This window comes from Condylostylus longicornis, unplaced genomic scaffold (assembly GCF_029603195.1).
Source record: "Condylostylus longicornis isolate FDR11 unplaced genomic scaffold, ASM2960319v2 ptg000160l, whole genome shotgun sequence".
NCBI classification, from domain to species: Eukaryota; Metazoa; Arthropoda; class Insecta; order Diptera; family Dolichopodidae; genus Condylostylus; species Condylostylus longicornis.
The window spans coordinates 496,990-516,624 of record NW_026578128.1 but is presented as its reverse complement, the minus strand read 5'-3'; the positions used below and the strand labels follow the sequence as shown (position 1 = coordinate 516,624).

Genomic DNA, 19,635 nt, shown 5'->3' with positions numbered 1-19,635 from the left:
TTAATTAAAAAAACATTAGCATTAATTATGAAAATTAAATGAAAAATGTTATGAAAATAAATTCAATGTTATTTTTATAAAATAAATTTAAAATTTTTAATTGATCTTCAAGAAAAATATTATGTATTCTTGCGGTATAATATACGTAAAGGTTTGAGTCTTTGATGTTTCTTGAGTATAGTTGTCTTTTTAACAGGAATTGCAAAAAAATATTTATATAAATTATGACTTAACCATTAAAGCTATGTATGTATAATAAATTTGTAGAGAATAATGTAGAGCATGAAGATAAAAAATATCGAATTTTTTTAAAATAATGAGCGTTTTTTGAAAGAGTTTCACATTTCTGACCAAAAATTTTATGTTTAAATGAGACTATAACGGTAAGTCTGACACAAAAAAATCGGCATATTATTATGTAGGTCTATCAATTAATAAAAAATTTTCCGAACACAATTTTGTCTTAGCTTGAACAGCTTCGAAGCTGTAACGGATATTCGCCGTACCGAATTTTTTCAATTCGTTTTTTTTTTCGAAGCCCGCAAAATTACCACTGGACATCCGAGTTTCACCCCTCCCTCCCTGCCCAAAACCTAACAATTTTTTTTTCTTAAAATCTCCAAGGAATCACAGTTTAGCACGTTTCACTAGAACCCGATAAACCCTGTGTATTGTACATAATTTAACATAATATTTCTCATAAAATTTGAGCTTAAGCACAAACACCAACATTTTTTTTTTTAATCTTCTAATTTTAAAAGTGTATATAATATGTGGCATATATCATAGCATTTGAACTCATTAACCACCCACAATGTATCTGCTATTTCCGGCCGAATAACTCTAACTATATAATATACACAATACTCTATACAAATATTTCAACATTTCGTTAACAAATTTAACATTTTTCTGCATTGGAAAGGAAATATTTTCTTAAATCATTATTTTTCTATATAATTACTCTTCGTTTCAACAAAAAACTTACACCATTACGATTTACGAACAATGTTCACAGGAAAATGAGAAATTTAAAATAAATTAGCTTTTAAACTTTAAGTGTATAATATGCCAGCCGAAGACATTGAATAACATTAATTTTCCAAAAAGTTTACATGTAGCTATATGTATGTTTGTAAAAAATTCAAAAAGAAAATATTAAATTTCAAAATTTTAAAGTTAATTTTCATATTTTTTATGAAACAAAGCAAATTTTCATTCATATTTTTAATTTTTTTTTTCTCCTTAAATAAATACTAAATTTTTTTAAGAGTTCTTAAAGAAGTGAATTGAAAAATTTTCTTAAAATGTCATTTTCATTTTTGACATTACAAGTACAGGCGTGTGTGTATGTATGATGCTTTGTTTTTTAAAGAAAGAATTCTATATAGAAAGGGTATGAAGAAAAATATGATGAATTTCATATTCTTTTATACAGAATGTCATATACTAATAATAAACAATATTAAATGACAAAATAACAGAAAACCTTCTAAAGCATACACTTGTCCAACACAGCCATTTTTAATCTATTTTGACATATGATGAGAGAGAAGCAAAAAAATTTCTATATGTTCTTTGTTTTTCCTTTTCTTACAATGAAGAAAATCAAGAATGAAATTATTGTCCATGGATCGTTTTAAAACTGTATAAGAATTTGTAATATTTTGCGCTCTAGTTTTTTTTGCTTATTAGAAATTTTATATGTTATTTTTTTACATACAAATAAAGAATTTTCCTCCAATGAAGTGTATAAAATGACGAGAAAATCGGTCTTGAAATACCTTAATCTATAATCTATGTTAAATTACTATTGCGCACTCATTGCCTCGATTATTTAATACAACTGCTCCGTCATTTCGTCCCTCCTTCCTTCAAACAAATTCAAAATACATAATTCTTCATCGTCACCACTATCTAAATATGAGCCTTTTTGAGACAATTTACAACGTATCAGCTCTGACGGCTGAGATTAACTCTGAGTAAATAGTCAAGATCAGAATCTGTTCTTAATAACACTAAATTCAAATTTATTTTGAAATTTCTGCTACGTAATAGAAAGTAACAACAGTATCCTAAAATTGCTGATACCAACTGTATTCCACGAGCTGAATTTCATTAATTGTTCTTTCAGATTTTCATAAACGCTTTAAACATGATATTCTTAAACATTTTCTAAGAAAACTTGACAATGAAAATTTTCAAATCTTTCTTTCACATTTTACTATTAACATGCGTGCTTCCCTTTCTTATCAATGTTTAGAGCATTAATTTTTTTTATGAAAATTTATTACATACATCGTTTTTTTTCTATAGCCTAACAAATCTACACCAAAGGCAATTCAATCTTTTTCGATTCATTTCTATATAAATTCTCTTTTCCATAACATTTTTATTTTTTCTATTTCAGTCAGTTTTCAAAATAAATGCAAGTTGTGATTAGCAAGAAGAAAAAAAAAATACGAAAAATTTCCAAAAATTCATCAACCCACTCGACTCAACACAAAATCTTATTGAAATTCTAGAATTCTACTTTTAGTTAAATGTACAAAAAAAAATTATTAACTGGCGGGTGATGACAACTTAGGCAAAATAGTGAAATGAGGAATAATTTTCATATTTTTCTTTTCCAACCAAATTTCAAAATTTTCTTGCTGTAGAAATCAGGAACAAAATATATGAAGCAAAAAAATGCGTATATACGGAGCGCAAATAAGTTTTGTAAATACGCCTGCAATCGAATAAAAAAAAATATAAAAATGTCATAGAGAAAAAAAAAAATCATTAAAACAAAAATAAATAGTTGAGAGTCGCAGCAGCACTGTTTTGTAATTTACTTGTTAGAAGAGCTTTAAATTCTTGTTTCCCTATTTATTTTTCTTCTATATTTCAATTAGGTTATTGCTGTCTACACATTACAACTAACAAAATACAATTGGCTTTATATAAAGTGGGAGAAAATAAATGTTATACAATGTTATTCACACATAAATATTTTTTTAAGTAAAATTTCTGGAAATCACAAATTTGTTGAAAAGTTTTAATAAGTGTTTTTTCATTACTTACTTAAATATTTTTTAATACCCTATATTTTTAGTGAAAATTTTTAATTTTTTGAATTGAATTTAATTTTATGTGCACATAATAATTTGAAGATTACATTGAAGTTGCTTTGTTACTTTGTTAAATTGTGAAAATAGTAGAATAAAAGACAAGTATGTATAACAGATAGTGAGGATCATTTAAATGTTTGAATCTCATCTCATGAAAATTGGCTTTCTTTATTTTCAGTTTTTGTTGTACAAGAACAAGTAAAATACTACAAGGAATTATTAACCGCAAAGGAAAATAAACAAAAACTTCAGTGCAAAATTGAGAGTATGCCCTGTAGTTAGTTCATTAAAACAACCAAAATTGAATTACTCTACATGGTATTACAGTTGATACAACAATTTACTGCGTCATCGATGAATATTATGTACATATTATATTAGCATTTTGTCGCATCATCGATAAAAAGTGTATATCAGTTGATAATATTGAGCTGCACTATTGGTCAATTAGGTTAGGTGTGAACATCTTGAAAAATGAAAAGGAAATTCCGAATAAATGCCTGGAAACAAACAAAGTAATATTTTGAATCTGATAAATAATATTATGCGCTAATTATGATACGAATGGTTGCTGAATTCGTTAAGTTCATTCAATTCGGCTAATATTGCTTTGTATTTTCTAAAAGCTCAGGAATTTTCTAGAAGCTCAGAAATTTTCTTGAAAATTCGAATTAAATACAAATTATAGTGAACACATTTTAACCTAATAAAACTTACTCTGTAGGAATTTTAGAAATAATTTCAGAATTCCATGCAATCGATTCAATATTCAATGCGATCGGCTAAATGTTCGACTTTATATCAGATTTTTCACAGTAGTTGCAAAACATATTCAAATACTTTACAAATCTCAAAAAAATACCCTCCATTTTCTTTACAATATTTTTTAATTCTCACACAGAGTTCTCAGTATTGAATGTTCCATTTAAAAGAATATTTGTTTTATATTGTTGTATAGGATCAACATTTTATTGTTCATCTAGATTTAGATTTTTTTTTTCTGATATCTCTAGATTTAATATCGTATCAGAATTCAGTTGAATCGAATTGGAAAACATTTTTCTATCCAAATTCTCTTTTTTTACTTATATTTTTAATATAAAAACTAGGAAGAATAAAATCACTAAAGAACCAGCAAAAAAAAAAACCGAAATTCATATTGTATCAATTTTAGAATTTTCCTCGTATTTACCGTTTTAACTATAGCAAAAAAAAAAACAACGAAAGAAAAGAGCACAAAAATAAGACAGCAAATTTATCTATACCTACTTTGAATTTTTTTTTTTTGGAAGATGACCAGAAATCTAAAACAGAAGAACAAAGAAAATCAGAAAAAAATAGCAAACATAGAAAAACTTTTGCTTTTAATATTCTTTTTGTTTTTTTTTTTTTTGGTTCAGACTATCTTTGAATAAAGTTTTAAAAATAACAAAAATAGAAAAAATTTTTAAAAAATTGACCCTTTTCGACTTTCAACCTAAATATTTTCCTGGCTGGCTGGGGTATAAAACTGACGTTTTAAATTTATATGTATGTGTGTATGCATGTAATGTGTGTTCCTCCTCTTTTCTTCTTGACTTGATGTTTAAGTTTATTTTGAAAATGGAATTTGATAACTGTAAAAAGGAAAATCCCAATAGACATTTTCATGTCTATATTTTTTGTTTCTATGTTTTTATTTTGCGATATGTCGAAAATTGTTAAGTGCAAAGAAATTTCCCATGTGAAAAGTTTTTCCAATTTTTTTTTATTTTCTTTGTTATGATTTTTCTTTTCTTTTCTAAAACTTTCATCTGTGATTTTATTTTATTTTTTTTTCCATTTCTATAAATTTAGAAAAATTTTTTGTTTTTTCTTTTTTTTTTCTAATTCGGATCCAAAAAAAGTAGAAAAATGAAAAAAAAATTTTTCTATTTTATTGTTTTTCTTTTGTTATGCTTTTGTGTTACGATATGGAAAATTTGTTTTGCTAAATTTTCACAAGAATTTTTTTTTTGTTTTTCATTTTAAATTTTAAATTTTTTTTGGTTTTTTATAAAGTGAAAAAAATTTTTATAATATTTTTGTTATAAGTTATTTAAGAAGGGTTATAAGGTATACAAAGAAGGCAATTGGAATGAATGAATGCATTATGCATATGGTAGAATGAAAGCTTTAACACCCGAGAGCGTATAGCTTAAATCTGAATTATTCTATAAATTTTTGATTCATATATAGAATTCGTCTGTCGGCTAAATTAGAACTCCATTTTATAGTGAGTTTACGTTCAAGAGTAATAATTCTAAAATAAATGAAGAATATTAAGCATGCATACAAGTTACTAAATTTGACAAATACTATTGACAATATTTGTAACATTGTCGAAGTTATTCAAACCGGAATCTTAATATAATACAGGCGCTTGCAAGTATGTAATTTCAAAAAAAAATGGAAAATTTAAATATTTTTAAGTCTTATTTGGAATTTTAAGAAAAATTTTTTTTTAATATTCTAAGCAAATACAAAGTATTAAAATTTTCAGTTTGTGGTACATATCCGAACATTAATCTATTTCTTAACCCTTTCGACCCAGTTTTCGAATATTGTAATAAGCAAATATTTCACACGTGGGATCTATCATCTTTATATAAAACAAAGTGTTTGTTATGAAAAAAAAACGTGTTAAAATTTAGTATACCGAATCATGTAAAAATGAAATAGTACAACATGTTTGAACTTTCCTGGAGCCGGTTCGTAAGGGTTAACAAAATAAATTTTTAAAATTCAACCAGTACTTTTTGAAGAAATTTTTTAATTCTAATCAACAAAGTTTTTTAAAACTTGTAATGTCCCTCCACGTTACATTGGTATATAAAAACTTTAAAACAAATAGCTTTCCTTCCTCTCCTTCAATAGTAATTCTATTCTTCTTTATGAACAATAACTTTTCATTCCCAACTTATAAAATTCATTTGTCAAAAAAAAAGTATCAGTTTGGAAATAAAACAAATTTATTTTCTGAAACGTTAAATTGACACTTTTAAATTGATTATGATCTGTTATTTAAATTGAGAAATTGTCAGGAACAGAAACTATTTGACAAACGACGTCTCCACTCAAATTAATGGAACTTAATGGATTTCTGATTGCCTACAACTTACGAGTAAGTAAAATCAAATTGAATTCTAGAATAATAGAAATAGTTTCGATCGTTTTAATTTTAAATCAATGCACGTATTACAAACTAAAAGCAAGGACATTAACCCTTTGCATAAAACAATTTTTTTTTTAAATCACAATTTGTTCTAATTTAAATAAAAAAAAAAAAACAAATTCAAATTTCTTTCTTTTTTATTCTATAAAAAGAAAAAAATTTAAAAGAAAATTGGTTTCATATAATTCAATTTTTCAAAGATATTTTATGGGCGTTTTTATTCAAAATACAAGAATGAATTTCCTTAAGAAAATTCCGTATATTAAGACCTTTTTAATTTTATAAACAAAAATAAGTAAATCTCCCGCCGTACTACATCTCATACCCCGCCGCATTTTTAATCATAAATTTAAAATAAAAATACTATTCATTACGAATTAACTAGAAAATAAACGAAGTTAATCATTGTAGATCTGAACGTGGCAAAAACAAAAATCTAAATATTTCGTGCTCTCTTAAAAATAAGGTAAATTAGTTAAAAGACCTGACAATCAAGACTGTACTATGCATATATTTGTATTTCTATTTTGTATTCATTTTATATAGTTTTGGCAGCGCATATCTGACTCAATATGCGTGCATAAATTTCGCCTGATACCATTTAAAATTTTTTTTTACTCAATTTTCTTTTTTTGCATTCTTTGTATGTACCAATTTTTATTCTTGTGGTTTGTTTTTTTTTTTTTGAGATTTGTCTGGCACGATATGATTTCCGCGTTTTCTTTTTATTTATTTGTTATTTAAAGTAAAACATTTTATTTTACAGGAATTCTAACAAAAAAATTAAAAAAAAAAAAAAATTTCGTTTTTTACTTTTTATTTTTCTGTGTGTATAATAATAATTATACCTGTCTATGTAGATATTTTATGTACCTTTCTTAAAAACAATATTATTATTAAAAATATTTTTATAAAGAAGAAAAGGAAAAACAAAATTATTATGCATACAATGTACAACGAATCATTTCATTTGGTTTTTTTTTTTTTAAAGAAAATTGCCATTCAGCACTTTATTCATCTTTCATAAAAAAAATAAAAAGTTGGGTCAAACCAATGGTTTGTATTGCAGCACTTTTCCCTTCAACAAGTGAAAATACTGCTTTTAAAAACAGTCTATGTATACCTATCACACTATTAAAATTATTTACATTCATATACAAAACTATTTCTAGAATTGCATATATTTAGGATGAACGATTTATGCAGTCTTTGAAAAAAAGAAAAAATTAATATAAAGTGGGGTTAACATAATGCTCGATTTTAAGGTTTAATTATGTGAGTTAAGAAAAATAATTATATTTTTTAATGTCATGGAATTTACCGTTAGCTTTTTGTGTTTATAGAAATTTGAAAAAGCTTGCGGTTTCGGAAATATAAGGTGTCAAAAATTCAAATTTTATAAATTTCAAGAGGCCATAACTTGAGAGGGGGTGGAGATGGAAAAAAATTTTCTTCTAACGAAATGAACTATTTGTTAATGTCTAAAAGCCCCTAAAATTTCAAGCTCCTAGAGGCTGGCGTCTAGAAGAAAAACGACATCAAAAATTTGGAAAAAAAGTACTTTAGATAACGGTAAATTTGAGCGGCCATTTTGTTTTTCTAAAGTTTAACTATAGTATACCACGGTAGGGAAAGCACGCCGCTGCCTTTCTGGGTTTGCAAAATTTCAAAAATGCTTATGGTTTCATTGCAACAAATAGTTAAAATAGGTAATTTTTAGTGCTTTGGGGGGGTATAACTTCTAGAGGGGGGGAGATAGGTAAAAATTTTGTTCAACGAAAATAAGTTTCTAGTAAAGATCTATGTACGTATTAAATTTCAGCTCTCTATCTTTAAGAATGTAGAAGTTTTGTAAACAGACACACGGACGGACGGACGGACGGACGGACGGACGGACGGACAGAGTGAAACTAATAAGCACTTTTTTTCAAAAAATTTTTGGAAAAGTGCTAAAAAGGAAAATCTAATTTAATTTTCATTTAAAAAAAAAAAAAATAGAAAATTTTCATTTTAAATTTGTTAAAGTGTTCTGATGTTTTTTTTTTTTTAATATTTTTTGCTTAAGAATAAATTATTTTTGAGTGTACAGAAATTCATATTTTAGTTTGTGAGATTTAATGAGGTAAAAAGTTAATTTCTATGGTTTAAAAGGCTAATATAGGCAATGAACTGAAATTAAAATAAGAAATAACTTGAGGTATTTAAACCCCCAAGTTGATTTTTAGATATTTGATTACAGTTGCATGAAATAAATAAATTTTTTTCAAAGTTATTTGGTTGTGTTGCGTTTTGAAAGCAATTCTTAATAAAAAATTTTTCCATAACAAACTCAATAGGAGGTTTTCTTTTCAATTGCAGATAGGAAAAAGGTGTAAGATGCTGCAATATGACGATAGGATTGTGAACACCGCATCGAATAAGGGGTCTGCCATCTCATAGCCTCAGGAATAACTTTACAATGTAATGTAATAGGTATTAAATCGGAACATGATAAGATGATTGGTATTATATCGAAGCTTTGATGATAAAGCTGCTTCGCAAAAGATATCGCCAGAGACCGCTATTACGAAGATCGAAAACTGGTCTGTTCCGAATTATGAATTCCAACTTAATGTGAATTTTGAAATGAAAAAATGCTGACATACAAGATTTTAAATGCTATTTTCAGTAATAATATCAGCCGTGGCCGTTCACATCGATCTAGGATTACTTTTTGTGATTCCCATCCCCACCTCCATTACCCTTATACCAAGACCCCTGACAAACTGCGATATAACATCCAAATCAAGGTTAATTTATTGTGCCTAGTGAGGACACCAAGTGCATCGACGCATTCCTTTAGCAGTTTGTATCACACTACATCAGACGAAAGAACCCCGATGACGGCCTAACTGTCCGGCATAATAAAACCCTACTCCTCCTAATGTTCCTTCTGATACAATCCAGAGCCCATAATTCTATAGCATATGTTTCAGTCTGAAATATTTATGGATAATATCCGAGGGCTCTTGTGATGTTTACAGCCTTAATATATGTACATTATTACTACATACTCCGTATACCTTATAGCTATGCTGCATTAAAATTGTTATAACATAATATTATTTTCATGCCTATTAAAATATTCCTAAAAAAGAAGCATATTTTTTTGTTATTAATACTTTAAAGCTGAAATGAACTGTAGATTTTTTGATGATTTTGCAAATTGCACGAAAATGACATCGTCCTACGATTATTCGCGTACCAACATATTGCAACCATTTTTTTTATATTTGCTTATATAGTCCTATATGGGATTTATGTATATGCGGGATGCTAGAAACATTTATAACGTAATTTACAAAATAAACATTCTTAAAGACTTTAAACTGACTTGATGATATGATTTTCTGGATTTTCTAGATTTGCTTTTAAATTTTTTTAATTTCTTTTTGTTTCATTTTTTGTTAAGTAAATTTGACATTTACACAATGATCCGTGTGTGGATTAATTTACCGCTGTGAAGGTTTTTATTCCTTTGATATTTTTTTTTTGTTTGCGTGCATTATTCATAAGTTATTTTTGTAATTGGACAGTAATTGAGATGAAAAGTACGTCATACAATTGTGATATTGAAGAAAAAAAAAGAAATTAAGCAAAACTTTTATTAAGTTGGTAATTTTTTATGAATAAAATTAAAATTATACAAGATTAAGTTGATGTAACTAAAATTAATTTTAATGATAAAAGAAAAGAATGAATTATGAAAAATTACTTTTGAGGAAATTTAAGAGTAAGTATGAACAAAGAACAAAGAATGTTGAAAAATTATAACTCAATTTGTACTTGTCAACATTTTTAAGTGTAATGTAAATATTTTTGAAAGAATTTGAACAAGATAAAACAGTCATTTTACGCTTGCTATCAGTAAAATTAATTGTATACTATAATAAGTGAAAAAAGTGGATTATTACGATTGTAACTCCAACTTATAATCAAACTCGTTTACCAAAAATTGTAGCATTATAGGCTTCAGTTATTTTAGAAATTCCATGACAAATATTGAAGGAACTTTATCAGAACAATAGGGTCAGTTATTGTTTGAATTGTTCAAAATTAAATAAGAATATTGCTGGCTTAATGTTTTCTGAGTTATAATCAAATTATTTTAATTGACAACCATTGTAAGAAAAATTAAATTTGTTGATTTATTAGACCGCCTGTTACCAAAGTTGTTTATATGAAATTAATGGCTCTATGTTTTATTATTTGTATTGAGATAACAATCCTGAAATTTAAAAACACTGAAATTCAGAAATACCAGTATTACGTAGATAATATATATTTGTACTTTCTCTTATTTCAGTAAGCTCACTAAATATTTTCAATCCTCAATTAATTCAACATTAAAAATAGCAGTATTTAGAGATTCTAGGCGACGGCGGCGGACTCAAATGCTTTAATAGGTAGAAATACGTACAGGGGTATACAAAGGGTATATACGTAGAATTAAAATGAGAAATCGAAAATATTTTCATATCGTCAAGTTTGTTTATAAGTAATTAAATCAATTATATTTTAATATAGAATTTTTAATTTAGCCTATCCCTTATTATTACTTATCACTCCCTATTTTTTTTCTTTTTGGAGTTTTTATATCTCCTATTAAAGATTCCATTAAATTTTGTTTTTAATATGTTTTCAATAATAAAATTAATAATTTTTACATAAAAAAAATATAGTCTTTTATTTGTTTAAAATACTTAACACCAGAAACTGATAAAACGCCAATGAATAAAGTGACCATACCTGAAAGAAATACAAAAACGAAAAATACATTAATATTTTAATTTCCATTTTTTTTTTTTCTTAATTTTTATTATTTTATATTTAAGATAATTTTTGAATTAAAATTAAAATAAAAACCAATTTAAAAAGAAGAATTTCTATAGCTAATAAAATTTAAAATTATTATTTAAAAATATAAAATATTTTTAAGAAAATCTTTAAATAGCATAAAGATAGCAAAAATAATTTGTAATATAAAATAAATATTAATAAAAATAAAAATTAAACTTCCATTTTCACAATTTGATTTAATTTCATCCGAAAGTATTATAATACAGCTATAGAATATCAGAATTTCTTATCATGCGTAATAATTTCGTTTATACATATAACATGTCCAAGTTCATCTCCGTTTACGGATATAAATGTAATAATAATAATATAATATGTATTCTATAATTATAATCTTATCTGACACTAAAGTTCAAATAATATAAACGACACAACACTATAAAATTAAAAATTATAACCAAAAATAAAATAGAATATTAACAAATTTTCGAGAAATTTAACAGAAAAACGATCAACAAAAAAATAACCTAAACCTATCAAAGAATATAAGAAAAAATTCTGGAAGTATGTATGTATGTACAATGAGTTTTTATATTTTTTGTATGCTGTAAGTATTTAGGAAAAAAAAGCTTTTAAAATTAATTACTTCCCATCAGAAAAACATTTTTATCTCGCCACTAATGACTATAAAGTAAAAAAAAAAATATTGAGAACCTCATAAAAATAAAACGGCCACGAAATGTACAAGGAACACAAAAAAAAATAAAAATTTATAGAATTTTTCCTTACAAATTTTCCTCAAATTTATAAAAGACCGATTTGTCGTTGGACATTAACGTTTAAGGTAAATACTGTATATTATGCTATAAACTGTAGAGCTGTTGTCTGTTGACTAGCGCAATCTTTTTTTTTTCCTATTTTACTCCCCTTGATAGTATAGAGCTTCCAAAAAGCTTTTCTACCGCACTTTGTTAGGGGCCATTAGTTTTACTCCTACCCATGTCATATGTTGGCCGTGGCGAATTCTTTCTTCATCGTTCTTTGAGATGTATTCTTATGTCTTCCAACGGTTTCCTACTCCACAACCTTCTTTGCAATTATTTTGGGTGGCCTTCGCAATATATGGCCTATTCATCCATATTTTTTTTTTAATTGAATTTCTTGTTGAATATTCTTAATTTTCTATTTTTAGATAAATGTGAAGATTTATAAATGGCAAATAATCGGCCAAATCTGCCCCTTCTTTGACCTCTCGGGTTGTCGAAATTATACTGCCATAATAATTGAATTGTTCGACATCTTATATTAAGCTTGTATTTATTACAAAGAGGAAAGCGTTTGTTGAGCTTATTCAGAGGGATTTGATTTTTCTCGTGCTAATTTTCAGATCGACTTCTACCGCTCTTATATGCAGAATGCGTGTCGGCTAGCAGACCGATGTCATATCGAATGATGAAGCTCGTATAGGAATATGAATTTGTGCGAAAAGGGAATAATGAAAAGTTGTTAAGTGCTTCAATTCACGAAAATTCGGATTGTATCATCAGGAACAGAAATAAAAAAACAGATACAGTGACTGGCTGCTTTCTTTTAGAACATATGATATAAGAGTGAATGATGATGGAGATTTAATGGCTATGTTCCGACTGACTTTCGATTGATATTAATAGTCGACTTATGATTTACGATTTATTTCGAAATTATTACCAAATTCCTCGATCGTAAATATTATTTTCCTTTTCACACCAACATTACAATTTTAATAACAATTTCACAACAATCGAATATAATTTTTGTTTTATTAAAATTAAAAATTATTTCCACTTTTAATCCAAATCTATTTTTTATCAACCCAAATACCGTAAAAATCAAAATATATACTAACACAAAAATTTTGATGTGGAGAATGAAAAAAACTAAATTAAAAAAAAAAATTTTTTTTCTTCCTCAATTTCTTCTCCCCCCAAAAATTTCAAAATTTATCTTTAACGTTATCTGTCAAACGAACCGAATTCTCTATTATTATTAATAATATTTCTTTTTACTTTATATCTGTTCCATATGCTATTTTATTTGGTTGGTGGTTCTTTCTCGGAAATCTTTCAAAAATGAGAAAAAAAAATTGTGGCTATTTAGAGTGGATGAACTACATAAAAATCATTAAATAATATTTATTTGACTACATGGCGCTCAAAATTTTTCGTTCTTTTTTATAAAATTAAATTAAAACCACCGCAATCATTTCAATGTAAAAATAAAAAATAAGAAAAACAGAAAAAAAAAAATTAAATTTTATTCAATTTTTTATTTTATAATATTAAAAAACGTAGAGATAATCTGCCAGCGGGAGTCCTATTAAAACTAGACATCCATCGATTTTGATAAATTAATTTGAGAACGTCAAATGCACTTGTACGTATTTTTTATGCCACCGGCTATACACAATCATTATAATTGTTATAATATTATCAATATCATTGGTGTTATAATATTTTATTAAAAAACCATCAAAAATTATCATTACTATGGAAAATTCATCAAAAATCACTGAGGTTATCTTTTTTTATTGTTTTTTTTTTTTGTTTTATAGTTTTTTTTAATCAAATTTAAAGGATTTTGGAAAAATATTCATATACTCGTATAATTAAATATTATATTAAAAAAACATAAAACAGAAGCTTTAAATTTCTCTTTGTTGTCAATTTTTTCGAAAATCTCTAATATTTCAACCTTAATTAATCGTTTTTCTGTAAAATTAAATATTAATTATGTTTAAAATAAAATTTGAATTAAGTATTTCATTATTGCATTGCATTTTTTTAATAATATTAAAAAACTGTTTGTATTTCAGCAGTTACTTGTACGCTAATTAAATTTTAATTACTACTTACATGCTACTTGCATGCTACTTGCATGCTACTTGCATTACAGTAACTATATTTTGAATGCTATACTTGTATTACAGTAAGTACTTGCATTTCATTTCGATTTGAGTTCTCTATAATTCCAAAGTTCATTTGTAAAAATTTGACCAATGTATACCACCTTACAAGGGGTTTGAATGCTCGTATAAAATTACTAAAATCGACATTGGTTTTTAAAATCTACCCTAAACATACTTTTTCAATCAGATAAATTTTTCCTTGAAAATACACGGGCAACAATAAAATCTCCAAAACTCTTGTAGAGAATTTTGAAACCACTGATTTATAATGCGCAATTTAATTACATACCTTCTACTGTGAAGGTGTATTTATATGTATTTGAAGTGAATATTTTTTTTTTATTCTGATTTGACAAATCCGTTTTTATTTTGAGCTATCCAATTTATCATTTTCACAATATAATTATAACAAAAAAATATGAATATATTGAAGGCGTTATAGAAAAATTATAAACAATGGTATCATGATGCAAGACCAGATATTTAGAAATCAATATCTAATCGTGGAATAATACCAAAATGACTTCCCAATACACGCAGCAATACAATCATATTTCAAATAATAAATTTTATATTTTTCACTAATTATATAGATTTTGTGGTAAAAAAAAAATTTATAAAATTTCATTATAAAATACAAAAAAAAAACAAAGTAAAACCTTGTAGAGAAAAATTTTAGGATGATCTCTGGAACTGATTTGACATTTTTTGATATACGTATAAAAGAAAGGGAAAAAAATAAATGAAAAATACAAAGAAATTAAAAATCAAGTCGAAATATGATTAATGAACTGTCCTTATATTTTAAAATAAAAATTAAAAATATAAAAAAAATAATCCTTGATCCTCTCACTTTAATATTTTTTATTGTAACTCTTATTATATTTTATCTGTATGTATACGTAAAATATTGAATTTGAGATATTGTTCATATTTTGCGTTTGTTGATGATGTTGAAACAAAAGGACAAGCATTAAAGGACATTAAAAACTGTCAGTACCATGACGTTCTCGTTTTTTTTTTGTTTTTCTTTATTAATTTTGAATTTGTTTTTTTTTTTTTTTGATTTGTTAATCCTTCCTTTTATGTTGGATTATTCATTCTTGTTTTATTTTAATGTTTTCTGCTTTAATATTTCGGATATTGGATAAAATTTTATTATTAGGTTATACGCAATTGCTGTTTGCATTTATTAACGAGTTTTTTTTTTTAGGATTCGAAGAATTCATCAGAGATACACTCAACAGAAGTTCTCATGAGTTGTATTGTGTAACAAATAAATATTGCAACTGATATTTCCGGCATCGATTAACCTCATAGAGAGCTAATATCAAGCTTAATTAGTGCTCTAAGTAGCTATTCAAATTTGTTTTAATTTAGGGTATTATAATTTTAATCTTTATTTCATTATTTTAGGTAAAGAAACTGCATAAAATTTTGTTTAATAATTTTAAATTCGATAATAGCGACAGTATTACTTTGCTATTAAGAGAACGGAATAGCATATTTTATAATTCAAATTCAAAAAAGATTTTGCTAAGAAGCTCTTCTAGGAAATATCCAGAAAAGTTAATGCCCTATACCCATTGTTTTCAAACTATAAAATGGTACAAATCAGATGTGTTTTTTTCAATAATTAAGAATTTAATATTCAATTAACTCAACGAATTCTTAAATTTTTTACTCGCAAATATTTCTCTTAATAATTTCATTTAATTACTCTTATAAACAAATAAATGACTTACTTCAAATTATTTCAGATCGACATAGTAATGACATCATGAAGTAAAAAATAATTTAATTTAGTACACTCTACATACAGACATTAAATTGGTAAGTCTATATATTCCTAAATTGATTTTTATATAAAATTATTACAAAAATTTTCTTTAATTTCCTTTAAGATTTCGATCAATTTCCGAGTATTTATAAAAGTAATTGTGTTCCAAAAAAAAAAAAATACAAAATAAGAAATCTAAGAAAATAACTTAATTACAAAATAATTTACGCTTGTAAAATGAATATGCCAACAGAATGGAATTATGGTGTATGAAAAATTGGTAGCAAAAAAAAAATCAAATTAATATTCAACTTAATACTAAATGACAAAATAGAAAAATTAAGACAGAAATAGAGAGAAAGAGAGAGAAACAGGAAGAAGACGTAGACGAACAGAAATTAAACAATTTTATAAGACCAATAGCAAAAGCAAGAACTGAAGAAGAGATGGAGAGAATTTAAGTAAAATAAAAAAAAAAGTATTAAAGAAAATCTTGCAAAAATGAAAATCTCCATTGAATTTTCTTTTCCAACCGTAATTTTTCATCAAAAAAAAACCCTTTTTTTTTCATCTTAATTTCTTTCGTCTTGTCGGATTAATAAATATAATTTCTACCTTCTCGTGTTCTTTTTTTTTTTTGTGCTTGAGCTATGAGATTCAAAAGAAAAAAAAATCTCATTAACTACCATTTTACTATCATTTTTACCCTCAATTAGAAAATCCTTAAAGTGTTTTAATGATGTTTTTCACTCGTTTCATTTAATTTTTTTTTTGTCTTCAGTGTTTGTACTCCTCCTTTTTTACAATTTAGTAATTGTCCCTTTTTTTTTTGTTGTTGTATTCTTGCAAAATGAAATTAAGAAAAATGTTACCAAACGTTGAAAAAAAAATTTAACAAAAAATTTTTAGAATAATTTTTTTTTGTTCTGTTTTGCCCTTTGTTTTATTTTTAATCCTAATAAATTTTAGGCTTATCTAAATTTTTTTTGTTAAGGTGTTCTGTAACTCTTATATACTAAAGTTTGCGATAGTGATAAACAGGTTTTCTGTGTGTTGTGAAAAATATTTATTGTACAAGTATGTATCTTGAAATGGTGATCAAAATGTAATTAAATTTTTGATTTTCCTGAGATTGTTAAAAGAAAACCTAAGTATTGTAGGTATTTTAACATTTTAACGGGAAGATAATTTTGTTTTCCAGTTATTTCTCAAAAATTTAGCACACGCATCAAACACAATATGAGGTATACGAATCACTCCAATATGAATTGTAATTTAAAACACTTTGATTGAACGAGCAGATTTTATAACATTTACATTTTTCCTCCCGATTCCTCATGTTGGGCGCCAGTAAATATTTTTTTTATTATTCGTTATGCAATACTTTAAGTGTGTCTATAAAGCAACCTTACTTCAAAAGATTACCTAAGAATTTTTAATTTAAAATGACGAAATATTTTGAATTTACAGTAAAATTATTTTTATTGTATTAGTAAAATTACTTTTGTTCTGACCATTCTTTATCTGTCGCAGGATATTTTATAGTTAGAATATCAAATAATTAATGGCAACGTCTGCCTACTTTCCTATAAAAATTTTAAAATAAAGTTGCAATCAAACGAACACCCAAATAACACATTAGATTTATTTGTGACTTTTATAAATTAAAATTTTTTCTTAATTTCTCCAACATAATTTGATGAGTTTTATTACCGCGATTCTGTCTTGCGACAACATTCGGTAATAACTCAATTTTTCTTTTCCGAATTTTTTTTTTATCCGACAACAATGGGTAGCCAGAAATATATAATTAAAAGTGCATAAATTTTTATATATGTACATACATTTAACAATGCAAAATATTTCATTCAATGTATAACATAAACTTATTTTATATTCAGATGATTAAGAAATTCTGAAAGAAAATCACAGAATTTTGTTGCTTAACAATAAGATTACGGTAAAATCGGAAATATTATACGATTTTTAAATTAAAAATATTTTAAAAATGTAGTATATTGGTCGCAAATAATGACGACACACATTGTAAGTAATATTTCTGGGCATGTCCTACACATTATAACACATAAAACTAATTTAAAATTAAAAAAAAAATTAAAAACGTGGTATGAAGGGCAAAATGTTATGAAAATAGAATTTTATTTATTGTATAACTAACATGATATACATTATATTTTTTATAATTATAATGAAATGTTATATAGAATTTTTGATACGCTATATAAATGACACCATTTAGTACCTAATGAAAAAATCATTCCTTTCATAATTCTTTTAGCAATTAGCTGGCGGCTATGGAAAAGCTGTTCCCTTTTTTTTTTAATATTATTTTTTTGTCTTTTTGTTAAACATTTTCTTGATTTGTGTTATACGTTATTACAATATTACCTTTATATATTTTATTATATAGTTAAATACATAAGAAATATTTTCCATCATGTCTAATATCACATGCAATTAGTAAAAGTTTCCCATTTTCCTCATAATTTTTGCCTTTTTTTTGCAGTTTCGTTGAGTTTTTCGTTGTTTTTATAAGCATAACGCCTTTTTAAATATTCTATATAGAAACTAATATATAAATATATGCGTTTGTATATGTACATAAATGTATAATATATAAAAACAGAAACGACCCTTCTTAATTGCGTATCTCTTTGAATAAAAACATAAATTTTCATCTTTTACCTTTAATTTATTTCGTATTTTTTTCTTGTTTTGTAATTTTGTTTTTTGTTCTATTTAGACGTGCTTTTTTTTGAATTTGAAAAAAAAAATTACTTATTATTTTCACACTGTCCGTCCGTTCGTGGAGCCGATAACAAAACTTCTAAACCTTTGAAAACAAATTTGAATTTTATACACAAATAGATTTTTGACAAAAACTTATTTTCACCTCCATTCCCTCTGAAGTTATTGTCTCTCGAAATTTGTAAAAATTGAATTTTCAGAACCTTATATTTCCGAAAATTTCTACAACTAATAATAACGGTAAAAAGGCTAACGGTAAATGCCATGCCAATAAAAAATATAATTATTTTTCTTAACTCACGCAATTAACCCTTGAATTCAAGTAATATGTTAACGCCTCCGTATATTTTTTTCCCCTCCTAAATATGCAATCTTAAAATATGAAGAATCATTTGGTATATGAATGAAAATAAGTTGAATAATGTAAGAGATTGTTGTTAAAAATAGTACTTTCACCTGTTGCAAGTAAAACTGCTACTTTACAAACCATTGGTTTGACCCAACTTTATTTCTTTTGTTTTCTGGTAAACTTTTGTTTTATTTTTTAACATTTAAACTGTTAAAGTTTTTTTTTTGACTGTCAGGTATACCTCATGATTTTTAGGAAGCAATAAAACATAAGTTTGAAAAGAAAAACGAAATTTTTCTTATGAAAAGCAAATTTTCTTTTCAATGTCATTAATCAAATTAACCCTATATAGTATATGTAGTATAATATTGTGTTTATGTATATTATATTATTTAGATCTATAATATGTTATACACAATTCTAACGGTATTATACCATTGTTGTAATTAAGATTTTTTAGTTATAAAAAATATTTCTATTTTATAAATGAAAATTTTTCAAATGTATTCTCCGACTAAACAATAGAAAGAGATTGGAGCCTTTCAAGCGAATTCCGAAAAATTTTAATAGAACTACGGCAGCACTTTTAACATGAGAGCTCGGATGATACCAGCTCTGGCTACTTATCGAAATTATATAATATTTATT

The 19,635-nt window shown here is 25.6% G+C and overlaps 1 protein-coding gene across 3 annotated transcripts in view; it reads right to left on the bottom strand.

Annotated features, from left to right (window-relative positions):
* Window positions 1-19,635, bottom strand: part of LOC129616033 (GATA zinc finger domain-containing protein 14-like) — a 103,596-nt gene that overhangs the window by 25,870 nt on the left and 58,091 nt on the right. For 2 of the 3 annotated variants that reach the window (XM_055531466.1, XM_055531465.1), the window contains exon 3: window positions 10,186-11,094. The exons of the other annotated variant lie outside the window; for it this stretch is intronic. In XM_055531466.1, the coding sequence (XP_055387441.1) occupies window positions 11,009-11,094 (86 nt within the window). In that variant the 3' untranslated portion in view covers window positions 10,186-11,008. Of the gene's footprint in view, window positions 1-10,185; window positions 11,095-19,635 lie in introns of those variants that run through there. 3 annotated transcript variants of the gene reach the window in all.